Source organism: Phoxinus phoxinus, assembly GCF_949152265.1.
Source record: "Phoxinus phoxinus genome assembly, chromosome: 14".
Lineage (NCBI taxonomy): Eukaryota > Metazoa > Chordata > Actinopteri > Cypriniformes > Leuciscidae > Phoxinus > Phoxinus phoxinus.
Genome location: NC_136889.1, coordinates 21,619,743 through 21,646,355, shown reverse-complemented (window position 1 = coordinate 21,646,355; position 26,613 = coordinate 21,619,743). Strand labels below are relative to the sequence as shown.

Below are 26,613 nucleotides of genomic sequence, written 5' to 3'. Positions count from 1 at the left end.
TGTTAAAATTAATTATTTAAAAATTATTTTATTTTTGATTGACTAACTAAAAAATGAATCATGGATGACTGTGATTATGACATTTCTACTGTGGCATCTGATATTTGCAGCATCCGGTGTCAGATGATTTTGCCAAGTAAGACATGTTCCTGGATCAACATATTTTGTTGATCCAGGAACAACATTCCTGTCTGAAAATGTATTCCTAACCCTATCCCTACACCTAACTCTAATTCTACCCAAGAGTTATGGAAATGATGAATAATACTGATGTAGAAAGCACCTAGTCATGGTTGTAAGCCTAAACTTGACAAAAACTATAAACTTGTCCCTCAAATCTGATTGGTTGATTGGAATGTTGTTCCAGAATTAACAAAAATGTTGGCTGCATCTGAAATCACATACTTCCCTACTATATAGTAGGTGAAAAACAGTATGTGACCAAATAAGTATGTCCGAATTCACAGTACCGGTACTCATAAAAGAGTAGGCAAAAAGCATGACCTACTACTTCCTGAAAAATTCTGAAGTGAACATATCATGGACACTGTACCATACCCAGAGGCCACGGGAGAGGATTTATGAATGGCAATGAAGCAACGTAACTTCGCTGGTAGGTCAAATGATAATGACTACATGGCGAATGTAGTACATCCAGATTACATTATACACACACTCATACTATATAGAACATACTTTTTTAGAGGTCGTGTAGTAATTACTTCTTCAAAATGAGGGCCTACTCAAGAGAGTATGCGATTTCAGACGCAGCCGTTGATTCAGGAACATGTTGCACTTTGTGAAATCACGTTCACCTGCTGCATCCACAGCTCAAGGTGTCAGTATAAGATATCCAAGACCATTGTCATATGCCAGTGAATCAAACAGAAAGGCTTTTTTTCTGATCAACATTGATCTATTACTCTTAAAATCAGTGGTACAGCTATGCTTTATAGTCTTCCATTGAGTCACAGTGTAATTTTTTTCTACTCTAATGTTAATTTTAGGTAATACTTTATTTTGATAGTCCATTTTAGATATTCTTCTACCTATAAGTAACTTTGCAACTACATGTCAAATACCAGTCATTCGAGTATTAGTAGATGGTCTCCTAACACTTATCTTGATGCTCCCCAACAGGCATTCTACTGACTATACGTTACTTTGTAAGTACTTGTCAACATATTCTACTAACCTTAACACTAACACCTAACAGTCTACTAATACTCTAATGAGAGTTAGTTGGCATGCAGTTGCAAATGAAAATAGTTAGCCTAGCAGACATGTAGTTGCGAAGTTATTTTACAGCAAAGTAGAATGTCTAAAGTGGACTACCAAAATAAAGTGTGAACAATTTTGTTTTGCTGGGATGCCAGACAGGAATACTGTTGGTTGTATTAACGTTTGTGTTGTCTGTAATTTAGTCAAGCTTTTAAAGTAAGAAATTGTGCAAAGCTTGCATGCACAAAAATATGAACCTTTTACCTTGTTGAGAAGATGTCACACTTATAACTTTCAGCACAGCACTCAATGTATTTAGTAATGGAAGTTCTCTTCAAAAAGACAAAGAGAGGAAGATGGGAAGAAAATGTATGGTTATCCTCCAAAACTGGTATAGCAGAAAGCATAATTGCTCCTGCTGTTAGGCTGCTACTATAATTTACATTCTTATTCATCCAAATTTGAGTTCTGCACCACACTTGAATTCTAATGCCCCCAGCCTAGTTGTGTACACTGCATTTATTTCAGCATATTGCATCAAACTTTGTACTTCCTCACCGTAATGCCACATACTTGTGCAATTATTTCAGAAACCTGCCTTATTATTGTATTGAGAACATTGTTGAACGTGGCATCAAACAATATCCCAGGCCTGCAGGCATTTCAATAACACTTAGAAGGAAAAAATTGTTGTTTGAAAAGTCTTTATTTTGTGTTTCAGGGTGAAAGCTGTGAATATGATTACGATGACTGCTTGATCCAATCATGCCCTGATGGATTTTCATGTAAGGATGGCATCAACAATGTCAGCTGTGCCGCAATGAAGACACACACGTCCTCTGTTCCTCCCATCTTGGTTGTCTCGTGGAGTACCATCCACCCCAGCTTAGAGTTACAACCCACTTTAGTCCCTGTGGAGAACTTGCAAAGCACTGAGCAGCTGACAGGTTGGTGGTAAAACCGCATATGCAATATTTTGTACTTTTGTGATACTTCTCTCTATTTTTAGAAACCTCATAACATCTTAGAGGCCATATCATGCCCTTTTACAAAATCTTGATTTTGTTTTTGAGGTTTACTGGAATAGGATTGCATGCTTTTTTTCACGTATTTTACATAATTTTTTTGCACCTCACTCCCTAGTCTGTCAGTAACGCTCTGGGGTGTGTTTCCCAAAAGTATCGTTAGCCAACTATGTTCGCAAGTTCCGTCGTTATCAGCATAGTTCAACATTCACAAACAGCATCGCAAACTTGTGTGGCTGGAACGACAGCTCTCGACCTGTCTTTAGAAGCATAGTTTTTAGTTTACATGACATGTGGACTCAATAAATCCATATCTTGAGCTAAATAAGCAAGCTGACATTCAGTACAATCTGTATATTTTATTTAGAATACATACAAATGTCATTTACGTCTTTTAGTTTGTCAAGAGATTTAAAGCGTCGTTTTTGAAGAGTGCGCATGTGTGAACGTGCTCTACTACGCAAGAACGAGCCTATGATTGAATCTGGAAATAAAGCAAAATAACTGAGATAAATGAGAAATAGTCCTCAGGTGCCATGTCTGTAATTTATATCAAAACATTTAGCATTAATTAGATCTCAAACCGTTTCATTAAAAGAAGTTATTACTCCACCACGTTCGTGACGTCATAAACCAAGGTGGCTGAACGACCACTTTGTGACAACATGGTTTCGGGAAACAGTCGTGACTAGCTAATTGATTTCTCCAACGATGCATCGTACTATGGTAGTGTAGCAGCGAGTTGCGTAGTTGTACCAGAAATGCACCCCTGTGTAGTTCCTGTCTCTATACACGGGTTTCTGTGCAACGTCATCACATAGATGCGCGCGCATCTAAGAGGCAGAAAGCAACAGTCTTTACGGCTATATCTAGCAGAAGCAGAGATAACGCGGAGCTGTAGTGCTGTAAACTAACCTAAATGCATAGGGTATGTCATGTTTTTATGATCCGCAAACTTAGTTGGACAATTCCATACTAGTCAACTAACTAACGTTTTACATAATGTTATATTAATATGCAAATGAAACACAAGCAAACAGATTCAACTCTGAAATTGCAGTTTATTATTGAGTCAACAAGAATTTACAAACAATGCGAAATCTACGTTAATTACAATGTTCTTTTACAGAACTCGGCATAAAATATAGCGGTCTTGCCTCTTGGATGCGCGCGCATCCGGTATTGTTTGTATACAAGAAACCTGTGTATGAAGCCCCTCCTTCCGAAAAGCACAACTTGCTCTGAATAGTCGGCTGGACCAGTGTGTTGTGATTGGACAATGGCCTCGAGAATGTTTCGGAAATGTCACGCCCTTTACCATAACCATTTAAACACTACTAACTCAACTTAACCTGGCCTCACCCCCTTTTTTCATATGCCTCGGGTGGGAATTATTAAAAGGTACATTATCTAACTTTTAGGCCTCTAGCGGTAAAAAAACAAAACTGCGTTTTGCAGAAGAACATTGTGTTGGTTGTGCTTCGGCTCTGTGTGACTGTGGATGAATATGGTTATCCTACTGCAGTGCTCATAAGACATTGACTACTAGGCTTAAGAGATATAAGTAGTTTAGATAGATGGAAATGATTTCAAGCTGACTACAGAAGACGCTACTGCAGCTCTATCCATTATCATGGTATTCCAGCACAGAGCTACAACGACGCATAACGAAATGACCCTTCACACTAGATAATGCTTTACAATGAACTCTGTTAGAGAGCTACATATGGCAATTTAATACCTTACTCACCTGTTGAGTAATAAAAACGCCATCTCTGTGTCACTTTTACAACATTTCAAACACCTCAGTTCAATCCATCTCAGAAAAGTCAAGCCAATGTTGATTCTCTTTCTTTTTTTTTCAACTCATGTTCTCTTTTAGCCATGCAGCAGAATCGCCTGTTTGTTTGTTTTTTAAATGGGTGATTCCCCGGAGGTTTGAGATTTAGCTGCTCCATGTCAACCTTTCTCGGTTGTTGTGACAGATAACCTACAGTATGCCACTCCTACACCATACACGTGTCAAAGTAGCCGAAACAACTTTCCTCTATTTATGGATATGACAAGACATGCATGGGCGAGTGACGTACGTGCGCAATTTCCCAAGAAAACTAAATACCGGTAATAGGCTTACCATAGTGAATCGGGTTTGAGACAACAATACTTTTTGAAAGAAGGAATGATGTAGTGATTTAAATTTTGTACAAAAGTGGCATTGTACCTTTAAATGAGGAATATTGTGCGCGCGTTACCAGAAGAAAACTACTAAAACTTCTAAAGACTACAGTCGAGGCGTTTTAGGGAGTTCAGAAACTGATATAGAGAAATTTGCAGACCTTTTTCATCCTCAAACAGCAACATTACACTAAAGAAAGTTGAAAATGTTACAAAAGCATAATAGGTGCTCTTTAAATCTTACAGAAATTAATTGTCTCTGAGTCACAGTCGGTTCCTCATGAAGAGCATGTGAACTCTCTGCATCCATAGTACCACACAGTAAGGAAGGAAAATGTTTTTGCATTTTAAAATTATCAGGACTGTACTGGCTGTTAAAGGATTAGTTCACTTTAAAAAAAAAAATTTGCTGATAATTTACTCACCCCGATGTCATCCAAGATGTCCATGTCTTTCTTTCTTCAGTCGAAAAGAAATTTAGGTTTTTGAGGAAAGCATTCCAGGATTTTTCTACACAGAATGGTCTTCAATGGCAACCATCTATCCCAATGTTCAAAAGAAGGTTCAAATGTCCGTCTCAATGCAGCTTCAAAGTCTCTACACGATTGCAGTCGAGAAAAAAGGGTCTTATCTAGCGAAACGATCGGTCAAACAAAAACAAAATGTATATACTTTTTAACCACAATTGTTCGTCTTGTGCTGGTCTGCGACGCGCCACGTATTACGTCATCACGTTGGAAAGGTCACGAAAAATAAAAATAAAAATAAATTAAAACAAAGATGTCGGACAATTTTGAAGTTGGAGGAGAAAATGAGATGGAGCTTTTCGCCCTTCCCTACTTATTTGAACCGATGACGTGACCGTGACCTTTCCAACGTGATGACGTAATGCGTGGCGCGTCGCGTCGCAGACCAGCACAAGACGAACAATTGTGGTTAAAAAGTATATTCATTTAAAAAAAATAATTAGAAAATGACCGATCGTTTCACTAGATAAGACCCTTATTTCTCGACTGGAATCGTGTCAAGACTTTGAGGCTGCATTGAGATGGACATTTGAAACTTCTTTTGAACATTGGGATAGATGGTTGCCATTGAAGTCCATTCTGTGTAAAAAAAAAAAAACTGGAATGTTTTTCTCAAAACCCTTCATTTCTTTTTGACTGAAGAAAGAAAGACATGGATATCTTGGATGACATCGGGGTGAGTAAATTATCATCAAAAAAAAATTTGAAAGTGAACTAATCCTTTATTATTGGCAAAAGGATAGGGTAAATGAAAGACAACATGAACAATTGAATCCAATCATTGAGATAAATATTATTTACGAGCCGCATATTATTTCAGTAAAATACAGTATATTATTTATATAGAAAAGTATTATTGTATAATGAAGCAAACACACAGGGGCAGTTCACCCAAAAATGAATATTCTGTCATAATTTACTCTCCCTCTTGTTGTTCTTAACCTCAGTGACTCACTTTCTTCTGCAGAACACAAAATAATATATTTTGATTAATTTTACCAAACCATAGATTTTTCCACAAAAAAAGGAGAAATTTCTCAAAATATCTTCTATTATGTTCAAAAGATGAAAGTAAATCATACAGGTTTTGAATGACATGAGGGTGAGTAAATGATTACATAATTTTCCTTTTTTTGGGTAAACTATCCCTTTAATAAAAAGTTTAATTTGCCCACATTAAAGTAGTTAGGGGAAATTGTAACACCTTTCATAATATTGAACTACTACATCTAAAATGAGAGCCCACATGATCATGTGAAAATAATCATTTAATTTCTTTAAAGGGGTGGTAAAATGCCCTTTTCACAAGATGTAAAATAAATCTCTGATGTCCCCATAGTGTGTGAAGTTTTAGCACAAAATACCCACAGATATTTTTTTATAGCATGTTAAAGTTGTCACTTTTTGAGGGTTTGCAAAAACGCACCGCTTTGTGCCTGGCCCTTTAAATGCAAATGAGCTGCTGCAGAGGGCGGGGTTTCAAGAGCTCGTGTGTGTTAGCAGCTGCGATTACCTCACGCAGACACACTAAAATGACAGAAACTGTTCTGCCTTTAATGTTAAAACGGAGTCAGACAAAGATGGAGAGACTCAAGAAGAAGTGACAACATGTAGAATGCAACAGGACGTCTCTGAATGGTTAGTTGATGAATTTATGTGGCTGATGTGGAGTTAACTATCTTCAATTAGGATATTCTGTCATGGTAATCTATAAATCGCTCGTATAGGAACTGTTGTGAGATGCACACAGAGTGACTTTCTATTGTATGTGAAAAGATGGATGCTAAAGTTTGAGCTGACTCACAAATGTGCTCTTATACAACAACTTTACCTCTTCTCAACACGGACTGCTTGTTCCCGGGGGCGGGGTTTATGTACATTTAGGGTTGCTGATGTCACTAAACCCAGAGGAATGTCCTGTTGTCCCTACTAGCTGTTTGTTGTAGTCCTTTTCTTTAAAAGCAAAAATCTTCCTTTGCTTTGAACTTTGAGCGTTGTAACTTTGCAGACGTTGTTTATGCTCAAACAGCAACATTACACACTAACTAAAGTTAGAAAAGTGAAATCATACTCAACCACCCCTTTAATGCATAAAGTAATATTACTGAATAGTTTGCATCTTTATATGATACATATTATTTTAGCAGTCAGGAATAATTTGTATTTAAAGTCAACTTGAAACCTACATTGTAATTAGATGGCTAAATGAAATAATGTTTTATTAGGTGGTAGGCAGACATTTTTCATTCCCAATATCAGTTTTTATGGAAAATTTCTCATGAAATGAGATGGTCACACTGCTTTTTCTCTGTCAGAGAGAGAGAGCTCTACTCGGCATGCGCTGGGTTATTGTCGTCACTCTTATTTGTGAGTTTACAATTGCCTTCACACTATATGATATCAATGACTACAATAACATACAGATACATTACCACAGGCAACATCATGCCAGACAAAACATCCTTGAAATGTGTATTCCACAAACATTTCCCAAATAACCTACATTTTGTTTTGCTCTGTTCCTAAATGAGCTGGGAGCCCCTAAAGGTTAGTAAGATAAACACTCACCATCTGTGGTATGTCTGATAATAACAGCTTTTTCCACATTTGTTCCACTAATGTTCTTTGAAGAGGCAATAGTTTGAACAATCTCAATTAGTTTTCGCTGGAAAAATTACAGTTAATTAGAGACTGTGTGCTATGGTTTATGATGTTTATTGAGTATGACACAAAATGCCCATTGGTAACAATGAATGAATTGTAAAGAGCCAAAATGTCAGTGTGGCACATGAGGACTAAATTCCACATCACATCACTTAGGAAATTGAACCATCCTTGCCCAATTTCCTGACAATGGACTAATAAATGGATTCTGGAGGCTAAATTTGTCAAATCACTGAAGGTAATTTAGTGAAACATAGTCTAAGCAAGTTATTTTAGAAGAAGAAATGCGCTTAAATTTCCCTAAAGCATGACTCTTTCTTTCTGAATTGATTTAAAGTGAACTGCTGGCCCGTAGCCGTTTTCAAAGGGTTTTTTTTTCTAAATACCACATTTCACCGCGTTAAAGAGTGGGAATGAGATGTCATTCTCTCAGTTACAGTTGATCTTTTAAATGCTGCACTGCTAGAAGATTATCTATGATTGCCGCTATTCAAAGCAAACAGCAAAAAAATCAATAGGTCAGTTACAGGGCGAAAATAAAGGTAAATGTGTTTCTGGCAAACGTTGAGAGTGATTTTGACATTTAAGCTAGACATTATGGTAGTCCTGGGGGGCACAACACAATGAAATTAAACCTCTCCGCAGAATGAAAAATGTAGTAAACAGAGAAACTGCATTTGGATCTCTTGAGGGCACAGAAATGTGTATGGATATGACTGCATGAATGTTTGCTCTAAGATACCATCAGCACTAATTTCTTCAGCCACTACTGAGAAAGACAAAGTGTGTGTAAGTCAGTGCCCTTGGGGAATAGTGCAGTTAATTTCCAAACATGCACTTTACAGAAATCAATGAATTTACAATGCGTAAGGCAAATGCTACAGACAGCTTTAAAGGTTTGCCTGGGCATCCATGAGAATTTTCCTCAAGTGCCCGAGAGGTACACTAGCTGAGTAATCGCTCTCCGATTGTCCAGACGGGGTGGAATTGAGGCCATTTTTTATGGAAGATAAAACTCAAGGAAGCTGCTATAGTCCTAACTCAAAAATGGTGGGATAAATCTATCATCTCAAGTTGGACTCAGAAATCCATTTAGTCTTTGGAATGCACACACTCTTTTGATGGACAACTGGCTGGGATCGTTTTCAAAGAATGGCAGATTGGACTGATACAGGTAGCCAAAATGTAGAAATAAAGACATGCACATTTGTTTCAGTCTTTATAATTAGACTTTATATGATGTTGTTGTTTTTTTGTTTTGTCAAATATCCGCATTAAAACTTTTCTGTCATTTTGAATTTTCTGAAAAATCTACTTTTTCGAACTCCTCAAGCCGTTTCTCCAATTCACTCAGAACTTGACTTGCATCCTCTACAGACCCTCATGGCAAAACGTTGTCAAAAGAATTTCGATCAGTGCACGTGAATTCGATCATTCACGCACGTGATGGGATGCCAAAACGTTCGAAGTAGGGCCACTTTCACTAAAATGGGTATAACTCTTGAACGCAATGACATATTTTTACCAAACTTGTTATACTCATGTACGAACTCCTTCTGTGGTCACACGAAAAAGACTGTGGCGATTCACCACTTGGTGGCGCTATGATAGGAAAAAACATAAAAGCTGCTATTACAACGCAACCATTAGTCCAATTGACTTGAAAAGTGGCATGCAGTGTCTTTGTCCAAGTTGCAATTATAGTTTTTGAGGACATTTGTGTATTGCGAAAAACATGGTTGTCTTCAGCCAATAAAGTCTGAGCACCACGTAGACCAGGTTAATGGAGGCCAATCAGATAGAAATTTTGGGGGGCCTTTTTGACTCATGGCCTTAGAGGTCTATGCGAAGTTTGAAAGAAAATGGCCTCCAGGTTGTGCTATTCTATTTTACACCCTATATATCACACAACGTATCACACATATACACAATATTCATTTTATATTTTGAATCTCCTCGTTTTTAATGACTTTGCATTAAAAACCACTGCTGTCAATCAAATAATTCGTTAAATATTTGAGATTTAAGTATTTGAGATTGAAATCTTAGGTAAAAAGTTGGAATCTTTTAATCTATTAAACCGGTTAGCACAATGGTCCCCAACCCCCAGGCCGCGGACCGGTCCCGGATAATTGTGCGTGCATTTATTAATTATTAATTATATATATGATACTAAAATCAAAATAAAGTAGGCTATGTACAAAAAATCAGATGAGCCCAGAATATGAACGCAACGCGTTTAATTACACGCTAAGCATTTTCCTCCCATATAAAACCATTATATTTTTTGGTTTTAAAAACATTTTAAAACCTTTCAAAAAACATTTATATTTTACCTTGACAGTATTTGCTTTTCTCGTTATAGAAAATATTTTTCATATTGAGTTTAAATTATATTGAATTCGATATGCATTCAAATTCCATTTGAAATTCTGCATGATTGCTACGACAATTTGAAATCAATTTAAATTCTGGAATTCTCTTTGAATTTAAAAGGCCTTCTTAATTCAATTCTAAATGGTGCACAATCATTGTTTTTATCCTTTCCTTTCCGGCAAAACCTGATTTCACCAAGTGCAGCATGATCAACATCTTTGTTGATTCTGGAGCAACATTCCTATCAACCAATCAGAATTGAGGGACAAGTTTACAGTTTATGATAAGTTTAGGCTTACAACCAGGGTTATGTGTTTCTCTGTCAGTGTTATTTACCTATCATTTCCCTCTGATTTTAGGGATACGTTATGGGTTATGGTTAGGTTTAGGGGTAGGGATATGGTTAGGATTAAATGTTCAGTCAGGAATGTTGTTCCAGGATCAACAAGATATTTTGACCCAGGAACACGTCTAACTCAGCAAAATCAGGACGTGCTCCTTTCCGATGCACATATGACTTGTCCTATACAGGGTTCATTCAAATGATTCAAAATGTTGCTCATAGTAATATGGGCAAAGTTTTTAAACATAGTCCAGTTCTTATTTTGTCGTTTGTCATTGCCCCACATTGGTCTTACAATATAATAAATTCGAGAGAAAAAAAATCTACAAAATCATTTTATTTGAATTATTCCGGTGTTTAAAAAGGAACATATACTGTAACTTTCAGATAGGCCAACAAACTCTCATCGATATGTCTATCTAGGTCGCTCTCTAAAACCGTCTTTTGCCCTAGGTGCAGCTATAAATAGATTAGCCAGGAACTTGCATGATACCTCTGCTCTCTCTTTCTGCTGTCCTCTCCTCCTCCTCTGCATTCCCAGCTTACTGGGTATAGAATCTATTTCAGATAGAAACAAAAGAAGATAGTTTGAAATTCCTCTTTGATATCTCGAATTCAGTCTGTGGTTTGGACGTATAACTTCACATGCAACGATTGAACAAATATTTGATGCAACACTTGTGGTAATGCAAAGAATCTGTGACACATTTGGGAGTTCATTTGTGTGCCCATCATATTTGGAAGAGAAAAAATATATTTCTGCTTTTGTGACAAAACTCATTACTTTAGTATGAGCAAAAAATATATAAAAACATAATAAATTGGCACACTGTTTCTCATTGTAATTTTGGCATTCGGGAGGAATGCTGTTATTTTAGTCGAGCCTATATGAAATGAAATGAAGTTCAGATGTGCTCGCTCCATGTGATCTGTCATTGCATGTTGATGTCAGGCAAACTGAAGACGTTGAATTCTCATACATTTATATGTATGGAGCGATGAGTAACGTGGTATGCAGGCAGGGCATAAATCAGATGACAATAAAGGAAAATGATCATTAATTTATTTGCATAACTAGCATTGAATTATTCATCATGGTTTCAATCTGCTCAATCTGTATCTCATTAACATGACTTATGAGGCTTATAAATCTGAGAGTTTTATGATGTCTGTCTCATTTTCTTGTGGGCACCTTGCACATTTGTGTCTGTATTGTAGTCCTATAATTAGAGCGTGTACTAAATATATTTGTAATGTATTAGATATGTGTATGTCCGGCAAATTGTGACTATAATATTGATATATCTGATTGTATTTTTTTAAATTTTTGTATTATTATATGAGTGACTTTAGAACAATTAGAAGTAACACCTGTACACATTGATCCTTTTTTGCTCATTTTATAGTTCATCAGGTAACAATCCTGATCGCATAGGGAAAAAAGCGGTATAATTTGAGGTATAATTTCTGCCTGTAGTACAAATGGTGGAGTAATGTGCCAAGATGTACAGTAGATCTCTAATGTTAATGAAAGTTATGTGTAAAAGAAGCTGTTGGAAAATGGTGCATAAGTGCAAAGTTAGTTTTGCATTTCTGTATTTCACGAGTACTTTCCTCTAGATTTAATGGATGCGCTTTCCATTCATACATTAAACAGCGGTATTTTTGAATGGCTGTAAGGAAAACGCTGATCTTTTTCCCACACGCACTCTCTCTCTTGTTTTCCCTTTACAGAGATCTATATTTATACATCCCATAATAGTGTTCATCAGCACAGCTGGCAGCGATCCAGCCTAGTCAGCATTTCACAAGCATTAGCAATAACTACCCTCAAAGTGTTTGCGGACTTATTTTATCCACCGAGTTTTGTGTTAGATATTTCCTGTAGTGTATCTTTCATAGCTCTCTCTGTCGATAATAACCGCTGAATGAGCTCGCAATCACCTGTCCCTATTGACCGTTTTGAACGATTTGAATGTTTAAGAACCAGCAAGAGCAGATTGTGTGCCAACCACGTGGAGAAGTTAGTGGCTGAAATGCAGATTTCAAAAAGGGATCTGGAGTTAACGGCTAATGAGGTGAGAGTTTGCCTCCCAGCAGCAATCACGGACTGCGTGAAAGCCTTATATCAGTCCAAACAAGCATCTCAAATTAATGAATGGCTCAGTCTCAGAGGGGTAATTTTCCATCATCAGCGCTGGTAAACCTGCCTGGAACGCCAGGGGAGGGAGAAGGTAGACGCTCCGTAGTCACCCTGCATTCATCCTCATTAATCAGAGATCACAGCCTCTGGTTTCCCGATAAGTCTCCATTCTTTCAGTCACAGGCCTCACTCTGAGATATTTGTCCTATTATGGAGTGCAGGACTTAGCAGACGCGAGGGGATTTTTCTACAAGCTACTTAATCGGCAAAGTGCCCCAGAGACCTTCAGCGGCAGATCAAAAGATTTCTGCATTAAAAAGATTTAAAGTCAAGCAAATATTGATAAAGGCTTCATCTGCTGGAGGTCCATTAATCGTGACGGCAATCGCCAAATGCACGCTTCTGTTTTGTAGCCTAGCATCGGTCAATCACGTGGAGGGAGGAATACCGCAGGCAGATCCGCATTATTGAGCGATTCATTGCAAAACACCCAGAGGCGAGACCTTTTCGTAGGAACTGTTTGAGATTGAAGGGCATTAACTCCAGACCAACGCTAATGCTCTGGTCAAATTGCTCAAGTCAGAGCCGGTCTTTTAAGTTTGTCCGCATCAGTACCCTAAATGATCTCAAAGAGGCTGGAAGTCTCTGAAAATGTCCCATAATTGCCAACTGATATGGATGACAGAGAGCAGGATATCGTGGCTTAAAATGAGGCATGTAATAAGCTGGTATAATTTTTCTCAGACAGTCCCTCACTCTCTTTGCGAGGGGAATTTATGTGCCTTTCTTTGCAAATTGCAAGTATCATGTGGGTTACTGTTCATTTCTGCTGAAAAACCTTTATTGTACAGGACTGAGGTTCCTCAAGCTGACAGAAAGAGGTTTACGCAGGAAAGAAATCATCTTAGACCTTCTCTTGGAAAGCTACTCTCATTTACGATAAACTTGCTGGAAGAAAAAAAAAAGTCCTTTTTAGCTTTATTAGCTCTTGGGATACAAAATATGATCAATGCTAACTGCCATGTTCCTGTGCTTTTTAGCTACCATGTAGCGTTTGAATGACTGTCTGCATCCTTTGAAATGTTAAACATATAATGCTTTTAGATTTCATTAAGGATTAGAGATTGTTACTTTCTGCCATGTCTAAAATGATAGATGCACTACAGTGGTAAGGACATTTCGAGGTGAACATCAGTGGCTTCCAAGGATCCACTGGCAGCAGTAAAACATTAAGACGAGCGGCCCTTTCCTACCACTAATTGGAATAGACTTCCTCTGGAGAGTTATTCTTCTGTCCCCCCCAATTAAAGGCGATCTAAAAACTGCCTTTTTAAATGTACCAAGTCATGGTAGGTAATGGGTCACTCTTAGCTTTGATCACACTCCTGCGAGAGAAAGGAGCTACTGTACCAGGCGCAGTTATCATAAAAGACTTTTATAATGAAAGACGGGGATCTTACAGCCACCTGTTTTATAGGCCCTCAGATTTTTGAAAGCCAAATGAAAGCACAGTATAGCGCTAATTAAAAAAAAAAAAAAAACTTCCATCAAATGTGGAAAATCTTTCTCTGAGATCGTTTGAACTTTTGTTGACTGTAAACATTTTAATTATAACATCTTCATCCATATAACGGATACTCACAATGATTTCTGTTTGCCAACGTTTCAGCAAGATTTTCTGGGAATGTAAATTCAAAGTGGTTAAAGAAGTGCAATGAAACTGTGAATTGACTTTAGTATTTTTGGGGTGTGCGTGGTGTGTGTGCATGCTCTTGTTTATGTGTATTTTGAGGACACAAATTTGTATAATGACGTGTATTACACTGGTATTATAACTTAAACGTGGTTTATGATGACATTTCATGAGTCCTCATAATTCAAATAGCTTAAAAAACTATGTTTTATTAAAAATGTAAAAATGCAGAATGTTTCCTGTGATGGGTAGGTTTAGGGATGGGGCAGTGTAAGGGGATAGAATATACAGTTTGTACAGTATAAAAACCATTACGCCTGAATCTGTTTGTACTAGTTATATAGGATACAAATTTGGCAAAATGTGACATTACCAATATTTGTAAGTCCCTGTTAAAAAAAAATAATCATTGCCTATTCTTTCTGCTCAGAGCTAAACATTATTATAATTAGCATTAACATATTCATAGTTTTAAGAGCACTGTGATCCTTTGTAACCCTTAAATATTAAAAACTGGTAGAACAATATAGGCTTAATTGAGAAATATTGGCTCATTGTGGGGAATTTAATGTGGAGGGTATCAATTCTTTGGTTTCTAGTGTTCATAATGTGTTACTCATATGCTTTCTTCAGTTTTAATTAAAAAGGGATAGTGGCAGAATGAAATACGGACAGTAAAATGTTAAAATATTCAAATAATTATTATAAATAACTGTCACAAAAGTTTCTCGTCCATGCAAGACTTAATTTATATTCCTGTTTTTCCAGTTTATTCAGGTTTTATTCATTATTTTTATTCAGATTCTCCATTCTTATTGACTCATGTTCTCATACAGTTTCTTATTTCACAATACAGTACTGAATATTAATAAGCATTGCCCACTTTTTATTTGGAGTGACATGATAACAGAGGTTCTGTGATGTTCATTCTCATTATAATTCACCGTTGGGTGAGGCTACATTATCATGTACCGGTACACAGGATGTAATATTATTGTATTATATATACTGCAACTATATATAATTATGAAAAAAAAAAGTTGTTTTTGTTTACTAACACCCATAATGAAATTCGGCTCTGTACAGCCAACACACATCCACACAAGTCGACTTTTACTTTACACTATTCAAGTTGAGAAAAACTATGCTGACGCTGTTTAACTGCCTACATTTCTCTCCTACAGATATTAGTTTTGGGAGATATTCTGGGAAATCCTTTTTGGAGTTTGAGGGCATTGAAATTGGTGCTACGCTCAGTGTCACAATGAGATTCCAGACTGAATCCATGTACGGAACGCTGCTGTATGTGACCAGTGCCAAAAAAGGGGTCTTCTTCATCAAACTCTACATTTCCAATGGAACGCTTCAGGTAAAGCTGCATATGCATATACATTGCATGACATACATGTCGTTACCATTACAAATAATGGATCAAAGAATGGGATGAAGAATAATTAGATGGAACTAACCCACATTACCCACACACTCCAGTACGACTTTTCTTGCAACCAAAATGAGGGAGTTCAGCGGATCAATACAGCACAGCCGGTTGCTGATGGAAATGAGCATGTGGTGCTTTTGAGGTAAGAATTTGAGAATTTGTCCTCCAGTATCCAAATAGTTTGAGATCATTGAGGTTAAAAATGAATCAGATGTCTACCTTGTGTAATGGACATGGAAAAAGTGAATTAACTGGAAACAGGTGGTTAGTAATGGAAAGGTAGCTTTTTGTAGCTTATAAATAAGTTGAAATATAGACAACAGAAAATAATTAGATTTAAAGTAAGGCTCTATTCATAGTCAGTCATGATTTGTTTATTCTCCAAGATTAAGTGTCCAAAAACAGTGCGACTGACATGTGAAAGCCAATTAAATGGCATTGAGGTCATTGGTACAGGTAAAATACGCATTATATTATTCATTTACCTGATGAGTATTTCTCTCCAGCTCTTATTTTTTCAACTCTATAATGGGTGCAGTCTAACCCCAGATTTGCTAGTTCTGGGTATTTTGACTGAGAGCTGGAAAATTGCTGAAAGGTCTTTGATGTTCAAAAGCACAATTCATACAGGTCCATTAAGATTTGTTTCTTTTCATCCGCTTCAGCAGAAAGTGAAATGCACGGTCACACAGTCATTGAAAGATTTCATCAGATTTAGAAGACAGCACAGCCTCTTCACATCCTGACGCTTTAGCCAGCTCCCGATCTTGAGTGCGTCAGCCTGTTTATGTCTGTTTTTCATAGAGATTTTGAAAAGCTTCCAAGATACACCAGCTGCACAAATCAGTCATTACTGTTGTGCCAACTAGCAAAAGACTTGCTGAAAGAGTGTTGTCAAAAGAAAAGAAAAAATCAGGAGTGAGAGACCATCTCTTAAAAGGGGGTCATATTGTTAAAAATCAAAGTTTCCTTGATCTTTTGAAATAGAGTTTGTTGTACTAGGGAAACATACAGATGCGTACTATTCACTAAACAATTGTGTCATGTCATTGAGCTGAATTTTTTCATTGGGCTTATTCACTAATCAGGTGTTAAATCTAGTAACTCTTAGTATTTAAAGTAATATTCCAGATTTATTTTTTTATCTATCCTTACATTTAAAAAAGGTTATGAAGGCACTTACAATGGAATTACATTTTTAGACCAAGAGTTTTTTTTTTTTAACACTTAATTCATATTAACATGCATGATTACATTGACTCCATTCTGTCACCTGATGGAGTTTTGGTTCCTTGCCGCTGTTGCCTTACCTTCTGGCTTGCTTAGTTGGGGACATTTAGTATTCAACAATATTATAGATCTGCCTTAAAGGTGGACGATGATGAAATTATTTTTTGTATTATTTTCATGTTATCACTGTGAAGCTGCTTTGATACAATCTGTATTGTAAAAAGCGCTATATAAATAAAGATGACTTGACTTGACTTGACAATTATATTCTACATATCAGGAAATAAATAGACTTTATTAGTCATTACTTTTAACATTTACGTTTTTTTAACCAAAAATGTCGCACTGATTTTATGTGTCTATTGTGGCATTGTGTTGAATTTCTTTTAATTGAAATTCAGTACATTCCTCAACTCATATTCTAATTTGGGCTTTTCACTCTGCATAAGTTTATCGTCTTTCTTAACCCTGCTTTTAACCCTGGGTAAAGGAAAGTTTCACACTTGTAATTTAGAAGCGGGTAGCACTGCTTTTTACCCAGGGTTATGAAACTCTGCTCTGGAGCACCGCTTTTGCGGTTGTTTGCGGTGCCAAGCTTGTACAGTGTGAAACAATGCGGTGTTAGAATGTTAAAGCTAGACGCTTACCAACAGACAACCAATCGCGTACATATTTGCGTGCTTTGTACAGTGACGGAAACACTGCACATTGTATATAAACAGTTAATTCAGCATTTGAGAGGAAATATGTCAAATGCTGACAGAAAACACAAGAATTTGAGTGGACTGAAGGTAAGAATGAAACGTCTCTTCTTTAATGTATCCATTCAGCATAAACTCGATAGAACAGTTGACAATACAAGGATGCGCAATGCTAGAGCTTTTATGTGTGCTGCGTTCATCCAGTCAATGGCACTGGCCCTTCAAATATGCAAATAAGAACATTAACCAAGGGTTTAGGAATGTACAATGTGAAACGCCAGCTTATAAACACCCAGGATTAATTGTTAACCCCGAATAAATTATGAGCAGTGTGAAACGTGAAGCAGCATCCCCCAAATTCAGTTAGTTGACATGTAGGTGCAACGTTCCTTATAGTCAAGAGAATGTCTAAAGTGGACCATCAAAATAAAGTGTTACTGAATTCTTAAAGGCACGGGAAAAAAAGATTGAGAGTCTCAGAGAGGGTGGAAAATGGTCATGTAAAATTCAGCAACAACCGTTTTTTGTGCACAAAACAATGGAGGTGGACCACAGGGAAAAATATAAAATATTTTTTTGTTTTCAAAAACAGGTTCAGTGCAATGCTTTAAGTTTCACTGCCTTATTCATGTCTCACATGACCAAGTGGAAGCGTGAAACAGTTTAAAGGACCGTGCTGTGCTTTATTGTTGCATTTAAAGCCATTTCTAAGTGAAAGGAGCATTCTCTGTGTGTCCTGCTGGGGAACTGTCTTCCCAGAGACTCAATGGGACCGGTGGCTCTCTGGCGAGATGCCAGGCTGCTCTGGCGGAGCTCTTCTAAATTAACAGTTTCTCCGGCTGCTCCGGAGGGAGGACGTCCAGGGCCTGGTGGTCTGTCCTCCTCAGGTGTGGAAAAGCTAGAGGAAAAACTCCACGGCCTGTGAATTACAGGCTTAACAAATCAGTCAAGATTGGCTTCTCTGAACCTCAGGGAAGAGGGAGACGGATATCAAGGCTGGGGGGGGGGGGGGGGGGGGGGGGGATACTGCTATTATGAGCTGAGCATCTGTAGGCCAATCCTCCAGCTGCACATAGTTATCCCAGAATCCACACTGAGGTAATTATCTTTCCTCCCCTGTTGTTTGGAAGGGCAGAATAAGCTTTGGAAAACTCCCAAGGCTTGGGTACATCTCCGGAACAGTCTGTCCGAGACGCATAAGATGTCTTTAAAAGGAAGAGAGGAAACAATTAGCCGCAGGTGAAAGACGCCCTTGAGCGTAGCAAATCATTTGTTTTGCTTAGTGAATTTTTTTCTGTCATGATTTACAGTGTTACAACAGTAGCCTGCCGTTTTAATTAGCATTTAACTGGCAATAAAACCATTTAGTTGTTGTAATTGCAACCGTGTTTTATGATGTATCACATACATTATGTAATGATATGCTGATATTTTAAACATACATGCATACATGGTCTTAAATCACACAGTGACTGTTAGTTCTAGTTGAAAACCACGGAAAGCATGATATTTTAAATGCTGTCCTGGGTAATGAATTCACTGTGGAGCCTTTTTCTTTCTCAATGCCTTCCTGTATCGCACGTATCCATGGAAACAACACATTCATTAGGAGTCATTCAGCATAACCTGTTTTTGGTCTGAATATTAAAAGCGGAAAATAATAACAGATAAAGCGGGCATTAGCAGTGCTTAGCTTTTAAAGTAATTGTGTTCTCCTTTAGGCGTAGCAAATGTATCTTATTAACATAAACTGAATTGCCTTAAAAGACGTCTGCGGTATTCATACTAAAGATCATTAATTGAGTGCCCTTACAGCCATTAGGTGTAGAGATACAAGAAACGGGAGCCTGCAATGATGGTGTCTAACAAGACAAAGAACATTTTGTTCATATGCATGTTACACTGCTCCTTTAGTTTGTTTTTATCTTTTTTATTCCGCAGGCAATATTTTTCTCACTGTGCAGCCGAAGTCACTATTTCTGGCTTTAAGACTGTCAGAAGTATTCCAAGAAATGACACATCAGCCGTGAGTTTACAGAGAACTGACCATCTCTTCATAGGAGGTCTTGCTGTCTGGCATTCACCCTATAAAGTAAGAACTGATTCTGTGTGAGTCACATCCTAAGAAAAAGGTCATGTAATGTGCACTACTATTGAAAAGTTTAAGGCTAATTAAACTGATCAAAAGTGACATGTTACAGAAGATTTTTTTTTTCAAATAAATGTTTTGAACTGTCTGTTCACCAAAGAATCCTGAAAAAATATAGCTTGATTTTTCAAAAATATTAAGAAGCACAACTGTTTTCAATGGTAAGATAATAATAAATGATTCTTGATCACCAAATCAGCATATTAGAATGATTTCTGAAGTATCATGTGACACTGAAGACTGGAGTAATGATGCTGAAATTTCAGCTTTGCCATCACAGGGATAAATTAAATTTTATATTAATGATACTTTAAAAATAGAAAACAGTTATTTATTAAAAAATTGTTACATTTATTTAAAAAATATATATATATATATAATTGTTTTAATTGTTTACAATATTGCAGTTTTTACTGTGTATTTGTTCAAATAAATGCAGCCTGATGAGCATAAAATAAACTCTTCTTGATCCCAAACTTTTGAACAGTAGTCTATCACTGAAAAACAAAAGTTGTTTAAACTTAAAGGGCAAACGCAAAACGCAAGTAACTTTGTGGGCGGATCTCAGGCGCTGTTGCTATTATACCGGCGGGATAAATTACTCTTGCGCCCGACGCAAATCTAAAATGGGTTGGTCTGAGTGCACACGCTACATTATGGCCAAACATCCGCCCTTAAAATAGCATCTGAATAGCGCAACAGACTTTAGACTAGGTTTTTCCTGGTCTGTGGCGGAATTGTTTTCTCAAACTGCAAAATAGCACCAGGGAACGTTTGCGCCGGAACACGCCTCCTCTTTTTGCTGAACTGCGTCGGTTGCAAAATAGGAATGATACATGCGTCGGGCGTACAAAGTCATTATAGTCATAATATTAAGTATATCCAATATTTGAATGATCTCAAATTCAATCAAGTTAAATTATCAATCTTTTTTACTGTGTAATTGTATCTTTAATCAATTGAAGAACTAGAGTCATGGAAAAGTCATGTGTGTTTATAGTTAATATTGCTCGTCTTGCTCGTGTTTACGTCACTCAATAGCGCACTTAGCCAACTGTGCTTAGAATTCCGGACTAAGTGTGCCATGCTTCACCAAGCTCAAATAGAAACATAAATGTAACCTTTCCTTATCATTCTTAGAACCTTTCGGCCTGACGGTGGAAAAATTGGCTAATTTAATACATTTGCATTTCACTGGCTGCCCGCGAACAATGTCTAATTTGACCCGCCCTCAAACACTGTAGTTGTAGGCGTGTTGCCGACATGTCTTGCACTTCAAAAGGATAAGAACTCTGGAATTGATCTGGGTGAAAAACTACTCAATCGTTACTGTACGTGTTACTGTGTATTAAGCGCTGAGGAAGCCTACAGAGCTGAAATTCAGATGTGGTAATGGCCATTTTCGTTTCCGACACGCGCTTTAAGTGGTCAGCCATTCACAACAGACTGGGCCATCTGACCAATCAGAGCAGAGTAGTAGGAAAGGAGGGGTTTAGAGAGACTGAATCTTCAAACGAACCGGTTTCAGATCACAGAAAAAAGGTGATGTGCAATGTATATTATGAGAAAATTCGAAATGTTTTTTTGACGTTAGACGTATTTAAACCTATTGTAGGAGACCTCTAAAACAAAATTAGGAAGCTTCAAACTAGCATTTTAGGGCATTTTAAAAATATTCGATTTGGTAGTGAATCTCACTTTTGCTGAGATTATTTTGAATCAAACAGATTCACAAATTGGTATGAATGATTAATCAACGAATCAAAAAAAAAAATCCTTATCCAGTATTCGCAAATGACTGGAAAGGTTGTAGACAAGTCAACTGAGAAAGTGGAAACTAGGAAAGATTGATGGTTTGTGTCGTGTTACCTGACCACTTACCGCAGAGATAATAACAGCTTAATTTGGATTAAAATGGACATGAATTTTACAGTAATTTCCAGCTTACTAAAAACTGGTTCAGAGGGCTTCAAAAAACTGTCAAGGTCTACATATTGACAGTGATAAATCTCTGAGAAACTAGCAGGCACACTTTTCATTTTCCTTCAGGCAGCTAGAAGCAGGTCACGGGCACTTGAGATACTGTTAGAAGAAGAAAAGGGAGAGGGTGAGATGTATTCGTCTAGACAACAAAGATTGGATCCTTTTTCACTGAACTGCTAATGAAATTGAGGATATATATACTGTATATATATTTATATATATATATTTATTTTTATATTTATATATCAATGCAGTTTTGTCTGCATGAAAAATGACCTGGTCATTTTTCATAAGCAATTTCTGTCTCATTTGAAGAATCTTTATTGCCTTTGAAAAAACATTCAGTTGCATTTGTGGCATTTATTAATGTATTATTATTATTATTATTATTTGAGTGAAAAGTGTCATTATATTAATACGTATATTTTTTGTGGGTATCAATTTTAAATGTATAGTTCACCAAAAAATTCTAGTTCTTTCAATATTTACTCACTCATGTAGTTCCAGACTTGTAAGCTGTTAAATTTCAGCATATTCAACACACAAAGCTATCGCATTGTGCTAAGACTTGGAATATAGTGCACAAGTCATGTGTACTACTTTGTCTTGTTGTGTTTTGTCCTTGCAAGTCCTTGGTCACTTTAAACTGTTGTATGGAAAGTAAAAATGTTCCCAAGGAGAAGCATACAGGTTTGGAACGACATGAGAGTGAGTAAATAATGGATTTTCATTTTGGGTGAACTGTGCCTTAAAATGCAACCTCTTTGTTGTACGGCACTTTCTTCTCCCAGAATAGCAGCTTTGTAGCCGTTTTTCGTTTTCACCCTTAGGTCTGAGATGTTTTTCTGTTTTCCTCTGAAAAAACTGCTTGAGACTTTGTTGTTCCGTGTTCCCTCAGGAAGCCGAGCCTTTCCACAACTACACCGGCTGCATTGAAATAATCGAAATTAATAAGCTCAGAAGATTCCATGTGGACCATTCCATTGCCAGGAACAATGTTGACAACTGCAGGTAATTGAACCTGATTTTCCTTCAGGAATCAATCCGATTCTGTGCAGTGTTGGGGAGTCTATTAATTTAAAATTATTCACATTATTGAATTAGTTTGCTCAAAAAGAAATTATTCACTGATTTGTGACACTGTAGAAATTTGACGACAGCTGTGTTTTCAACTTGCATTTTTACGTCACCCTGATTTTTATGCTGTCACCCTGATCAAGATTCATTCATTCAATAAACCTCAATGTAATTGAGCCAGATAAATAATACTGCTCTGAATAAATGCCCAATTATAATCTAATAGTTTTGAATATGAAGGAATTTTAAATATTTTGACACTTGAAGTAGCTCCTATTTAGATGTTTGTTTGTTTTTTCATGATAACCTGCAAAGTAGCTGAGTACTTCTTTTTTTTAAAGTATCATGAATTAATTTAAACCAAGCTACTATTTGGGATTATCTTTGCGAACACTTATTTCACTTATTCAGGGCTTCGATAGTTCGATGTTATGTTCACTCCACTATGTTGCTTCCATAAATAAAATATTTTTCCTTCTTGCCTCTTGATATACGCTATTTGCCAGCCTTGTCAGCCGTCTCTCAAACACACAAACTATAATTTAGCACGTTACTTGAGTGCACAGGTGCTGTACATTCATGCTGTGTACAAATTGCTCAACAAGAGTGAGAGATTCTGGGGATATTTAAGTGTTTGGCTTCACACATTGTGAATTAATGTTTCCAAGAAAATGCAAGCACTCATTTTGACTTTGGATTTTTCTGTGGAAAGCCCTGTTTTGCCAAGCAGTAGGAAATGAGTCTTGAACCAAGCATGAGATTGGTGACCACACAGACTCGTTAATATTTTAATGAGATAGATTTGTGGTCTCTCTTTATTATCATATATTATTTATTCTGTTCTTTCATCTGTCTGGAATTGGAGTGGAATGGAATGTGGAGATGGGGTTTCCAAATGAACAGCAATTTGTGGCATCTTACATGGTGCTCACTTACAATTTAAAGGAAACATCAATCAGGGCCATTAGAATGACATATCATGGTTGTTCTGTGAGCAGATTTAGTGTTCACTAATTAGAGAGGTTATTGATATGCAGGCATAACTGTGTTTTGAAAGTTTCTCACTGTAGAATGCCTTTATTTGTTCTAATAATTAGTATTGTTTAACATGATAAAGTGTATATTGCTTGTCTAGTATAATGCACTTAAGCTGAGTTGGAGAAACTGGACAATATATTTTTCAGGACTCATTGTGATGAAGCAGAATGTTGGATCTGCTCTTTCCCTTAAAATGACAGCATATCGTCATATAATGCCTCAGGTGTCTGAAATGATTTTCAGAATGCTTCCTAGCTGTATTTAGATTTAAATGTCAATATTGATGTGCATCCATTTTGTGTTGAACAAGATAATTTATATAGATTTGTAATATGCATGTGAGTATGGTTTATTTATTTTTTCAAATTGGGCATGTCTGTGTTGTGTGTAATTATAAGATTAAGGAATGTAGACGATGTATATACACCGGTGTTTTGCCAGATGAGAAGTTTATCTATGTATCATCTTTTTACTCTTTTAATTAATTGTATAACTGTATCATATATCTCTTTTTAATTATTTTATTGGCATAGTGTATGAAATGTGCTATAAATAAGTGTGCCTTGCCTACTGTATATCCAAATGAATACTATAGCCGTTTTCCGACCAAGTAGTTATAGGAAAAGGCCACTTCTAAACAGATCTATTAACTACTCTCCCCCAAAACCTTTTTTTTCCATTTGCATTCACACAGGCCAAGTGGCCATAGGGACTATAGGAGGGGTAAGGGCGTGATGCAAGTACGGCAACGCTCTTTATAGCGTTAAAATCAGAAAACAAATACACCAAAAAAAGTCTGAACTAAATACTAAATCTAATGTACCGTATATACCCGAATATAAGACGACCCTGAATATAAGACTTATTTTTTAGGACAAAAAGAGATTTTTGTGGAAAAAATCTGGTTTTCAACAGAAAATAATTTTATTTGAAAATTGCACTGATAATTCATTCTCTCTCTTCCAGCACGCGCGCGCACCTTTCTCTCTCTCTCTCGCTCTGCGTCTTGCGCGCACCTCTCTCTCTCGCTCGCTTGCTCTGCATCTCTCGCGCGCACTTCTCTCTCTCTCTTGCTCGCTCGCTCACTCTGCGTCTCGTGCGGCAGAAAGGAGCAGCGTTTTAATTTAGTTAAACACAGATATTATGTTGCTTCTCTAATTTTACATGCAAGTATAGCCGAAATCACAGCACAGATATTGTTTTTATCTTATGTGTATTTGATTTCATCAGACGACGGCTCGATTATCAGGATTTTTGTGCAGATTAACATCTTGGAAGGGAAAGCTGGTTTTGTCTTAATGGGTCGCGTTTCAGTCACTATTTCATATTAATTCGTTCTTTCTCCCTTTCCCCCCGTGATTTCGTCTATATCGCGAATATAAGACGACCCCCCCATTTTTCAGCCTATTTTTAGGACAAAAACCTTGTCTTATATTCGGGTATATACGGTATTGTATATAGCATATTTGTCATTATTTAAACAAGTCTCACGAAGAGAAATGGGTATCTCTCTCTCCCCTGCTCGAGCTCGTGATGGCTAGCACCGGGAACGACAGAAGCTAGCTTGTCCTGGATGAGGAGTCCGTTGGATAAATCTCGCTAGTCCTCGGGTGCTTGGGGTTGGATTGAAAAAAAATCCAAAATTCTATTTTGAGACATTGCTAACTAGTAGCGCTGATATCGTAGTAGTTGTGCAACTTGTGTGTGGGCCGTGAGTGTGTCGTGCTGCGTAGGCTGAATCGTAATCGCGTGATTCGCGCCAAGACACATCTGATTGGCCTAATACTACACACTGAAGATAAATTAAATAGTTTTTAATTAAATAATTACTAAAATTATCCCTCTCTTCATCCCACACACCAAACATGACATGCAAAATATCGTGGAACAGAAACAGCAACTAGAAATATAAGCTATCATTTTATTGTCATCACAGTTTGCCAACAGGGGGTGCTGCAGCACCCCTAGTTCCCGCGTCAATCTGCATGGTGTATATAACTATGTTAAAGGTGGGAACTGGTGAACGTTCAACGTAACTTTAATCACCAAATAAACAAACAGCAAAATGAAAGTAAAGTGGCAGCCCCTCACGGACGACTGCCGCATATAAACATAATAAAACGCAACATAAATGTCCCTGGCCTCGTCCTCTCTCATATTTTACTGTCGTTACTCCTCCTTTTATCCTGCAGGAGACACTCGAGATCAGTGTGGCGCGCATGTGACGCTCATTAACATTCGTACCGCCAGCCCTGCTCCGTTCTCACGGCTCTCGGCCCAACCCTCCTTGCCACATAGGAATTTTTTTATCTTGTTGGGTCATTTCTGAGTGCTTGGTTGTAGATGAAGCACAAAAACGCGTCTGTCTGTCTGTCTAAATGTCTATCCCTCTTTCTGTTCGTCTATCTGTCTGTTTGTCTGTCTGTCTCTCTATCTATCTGTCTGTCTGTCTGAACGTCTGTCTGAACGTCTGTCTGTCAATCTCTGTCTGTCTGTCTGAACGTCTATCTCTGTCTGTCTGTCTGTCTGTCTGAACGTCTGTCTGTCTATCTCTGTCTGTCTATCTATCTCTCTGTCTCTCTCTATCTGTGTATCTATCTATGTCTGTCTGTCGGTCTGTCTGTTGGTTTGAATGTCTATCTATCTATCTATCTATCTATATCTGTCTGTCTGTCTGTCTGTCTGTCTGTCTGTCTGTCTGTCTGTCTGTCTGTCTGTCTGTCTGTCTGTCTGTCTGTCTGTCTGTCTGTCTGTGTAGTTTTCTTGTTCAAAATTAGATATGTGAATTTCTTTGGATTTTAAATTCATTTTATTTCTATGTCCTTAC

General features: G+C 37.3%; 1 protein-coding gene across 1 annotated transcript in view; it reads left to right on the top strand.

The window, feature by feature from the left end:
- The window catches only part of eys (eyes shut homolog), a 271,877-nt gene that overhangs the window by 174,628 nt on the left and 70,636 nt on the right, over positions 1 to 26,613 (top strand). The window contains exons 30-34 of the mRNA XM_079634848.1: positions 1,943 to 2,168; positions 15,352 to 15,536; positions 15,659 to 15,750; positions 19,481 to 19,631; positions 22,570 to 22,682. Of these exons, the coding sequence (XP_079490974.1) occupies positions 1,943 to 2,168; positions 15,352 to 15,536; positions 15,659 to 15,750; positions 19,481 to 19,631; positions 22,570 to 22,682 (767 nt within the window). The remainder of the gene's footprint in view (positions 1 to 1,942; positions 2,169 to 15,351; positions 15,537 to 15,658; positions 15,751 to 19,480; positions 19,632 to 22,569; positions 22,683 to 26,613) is intronic.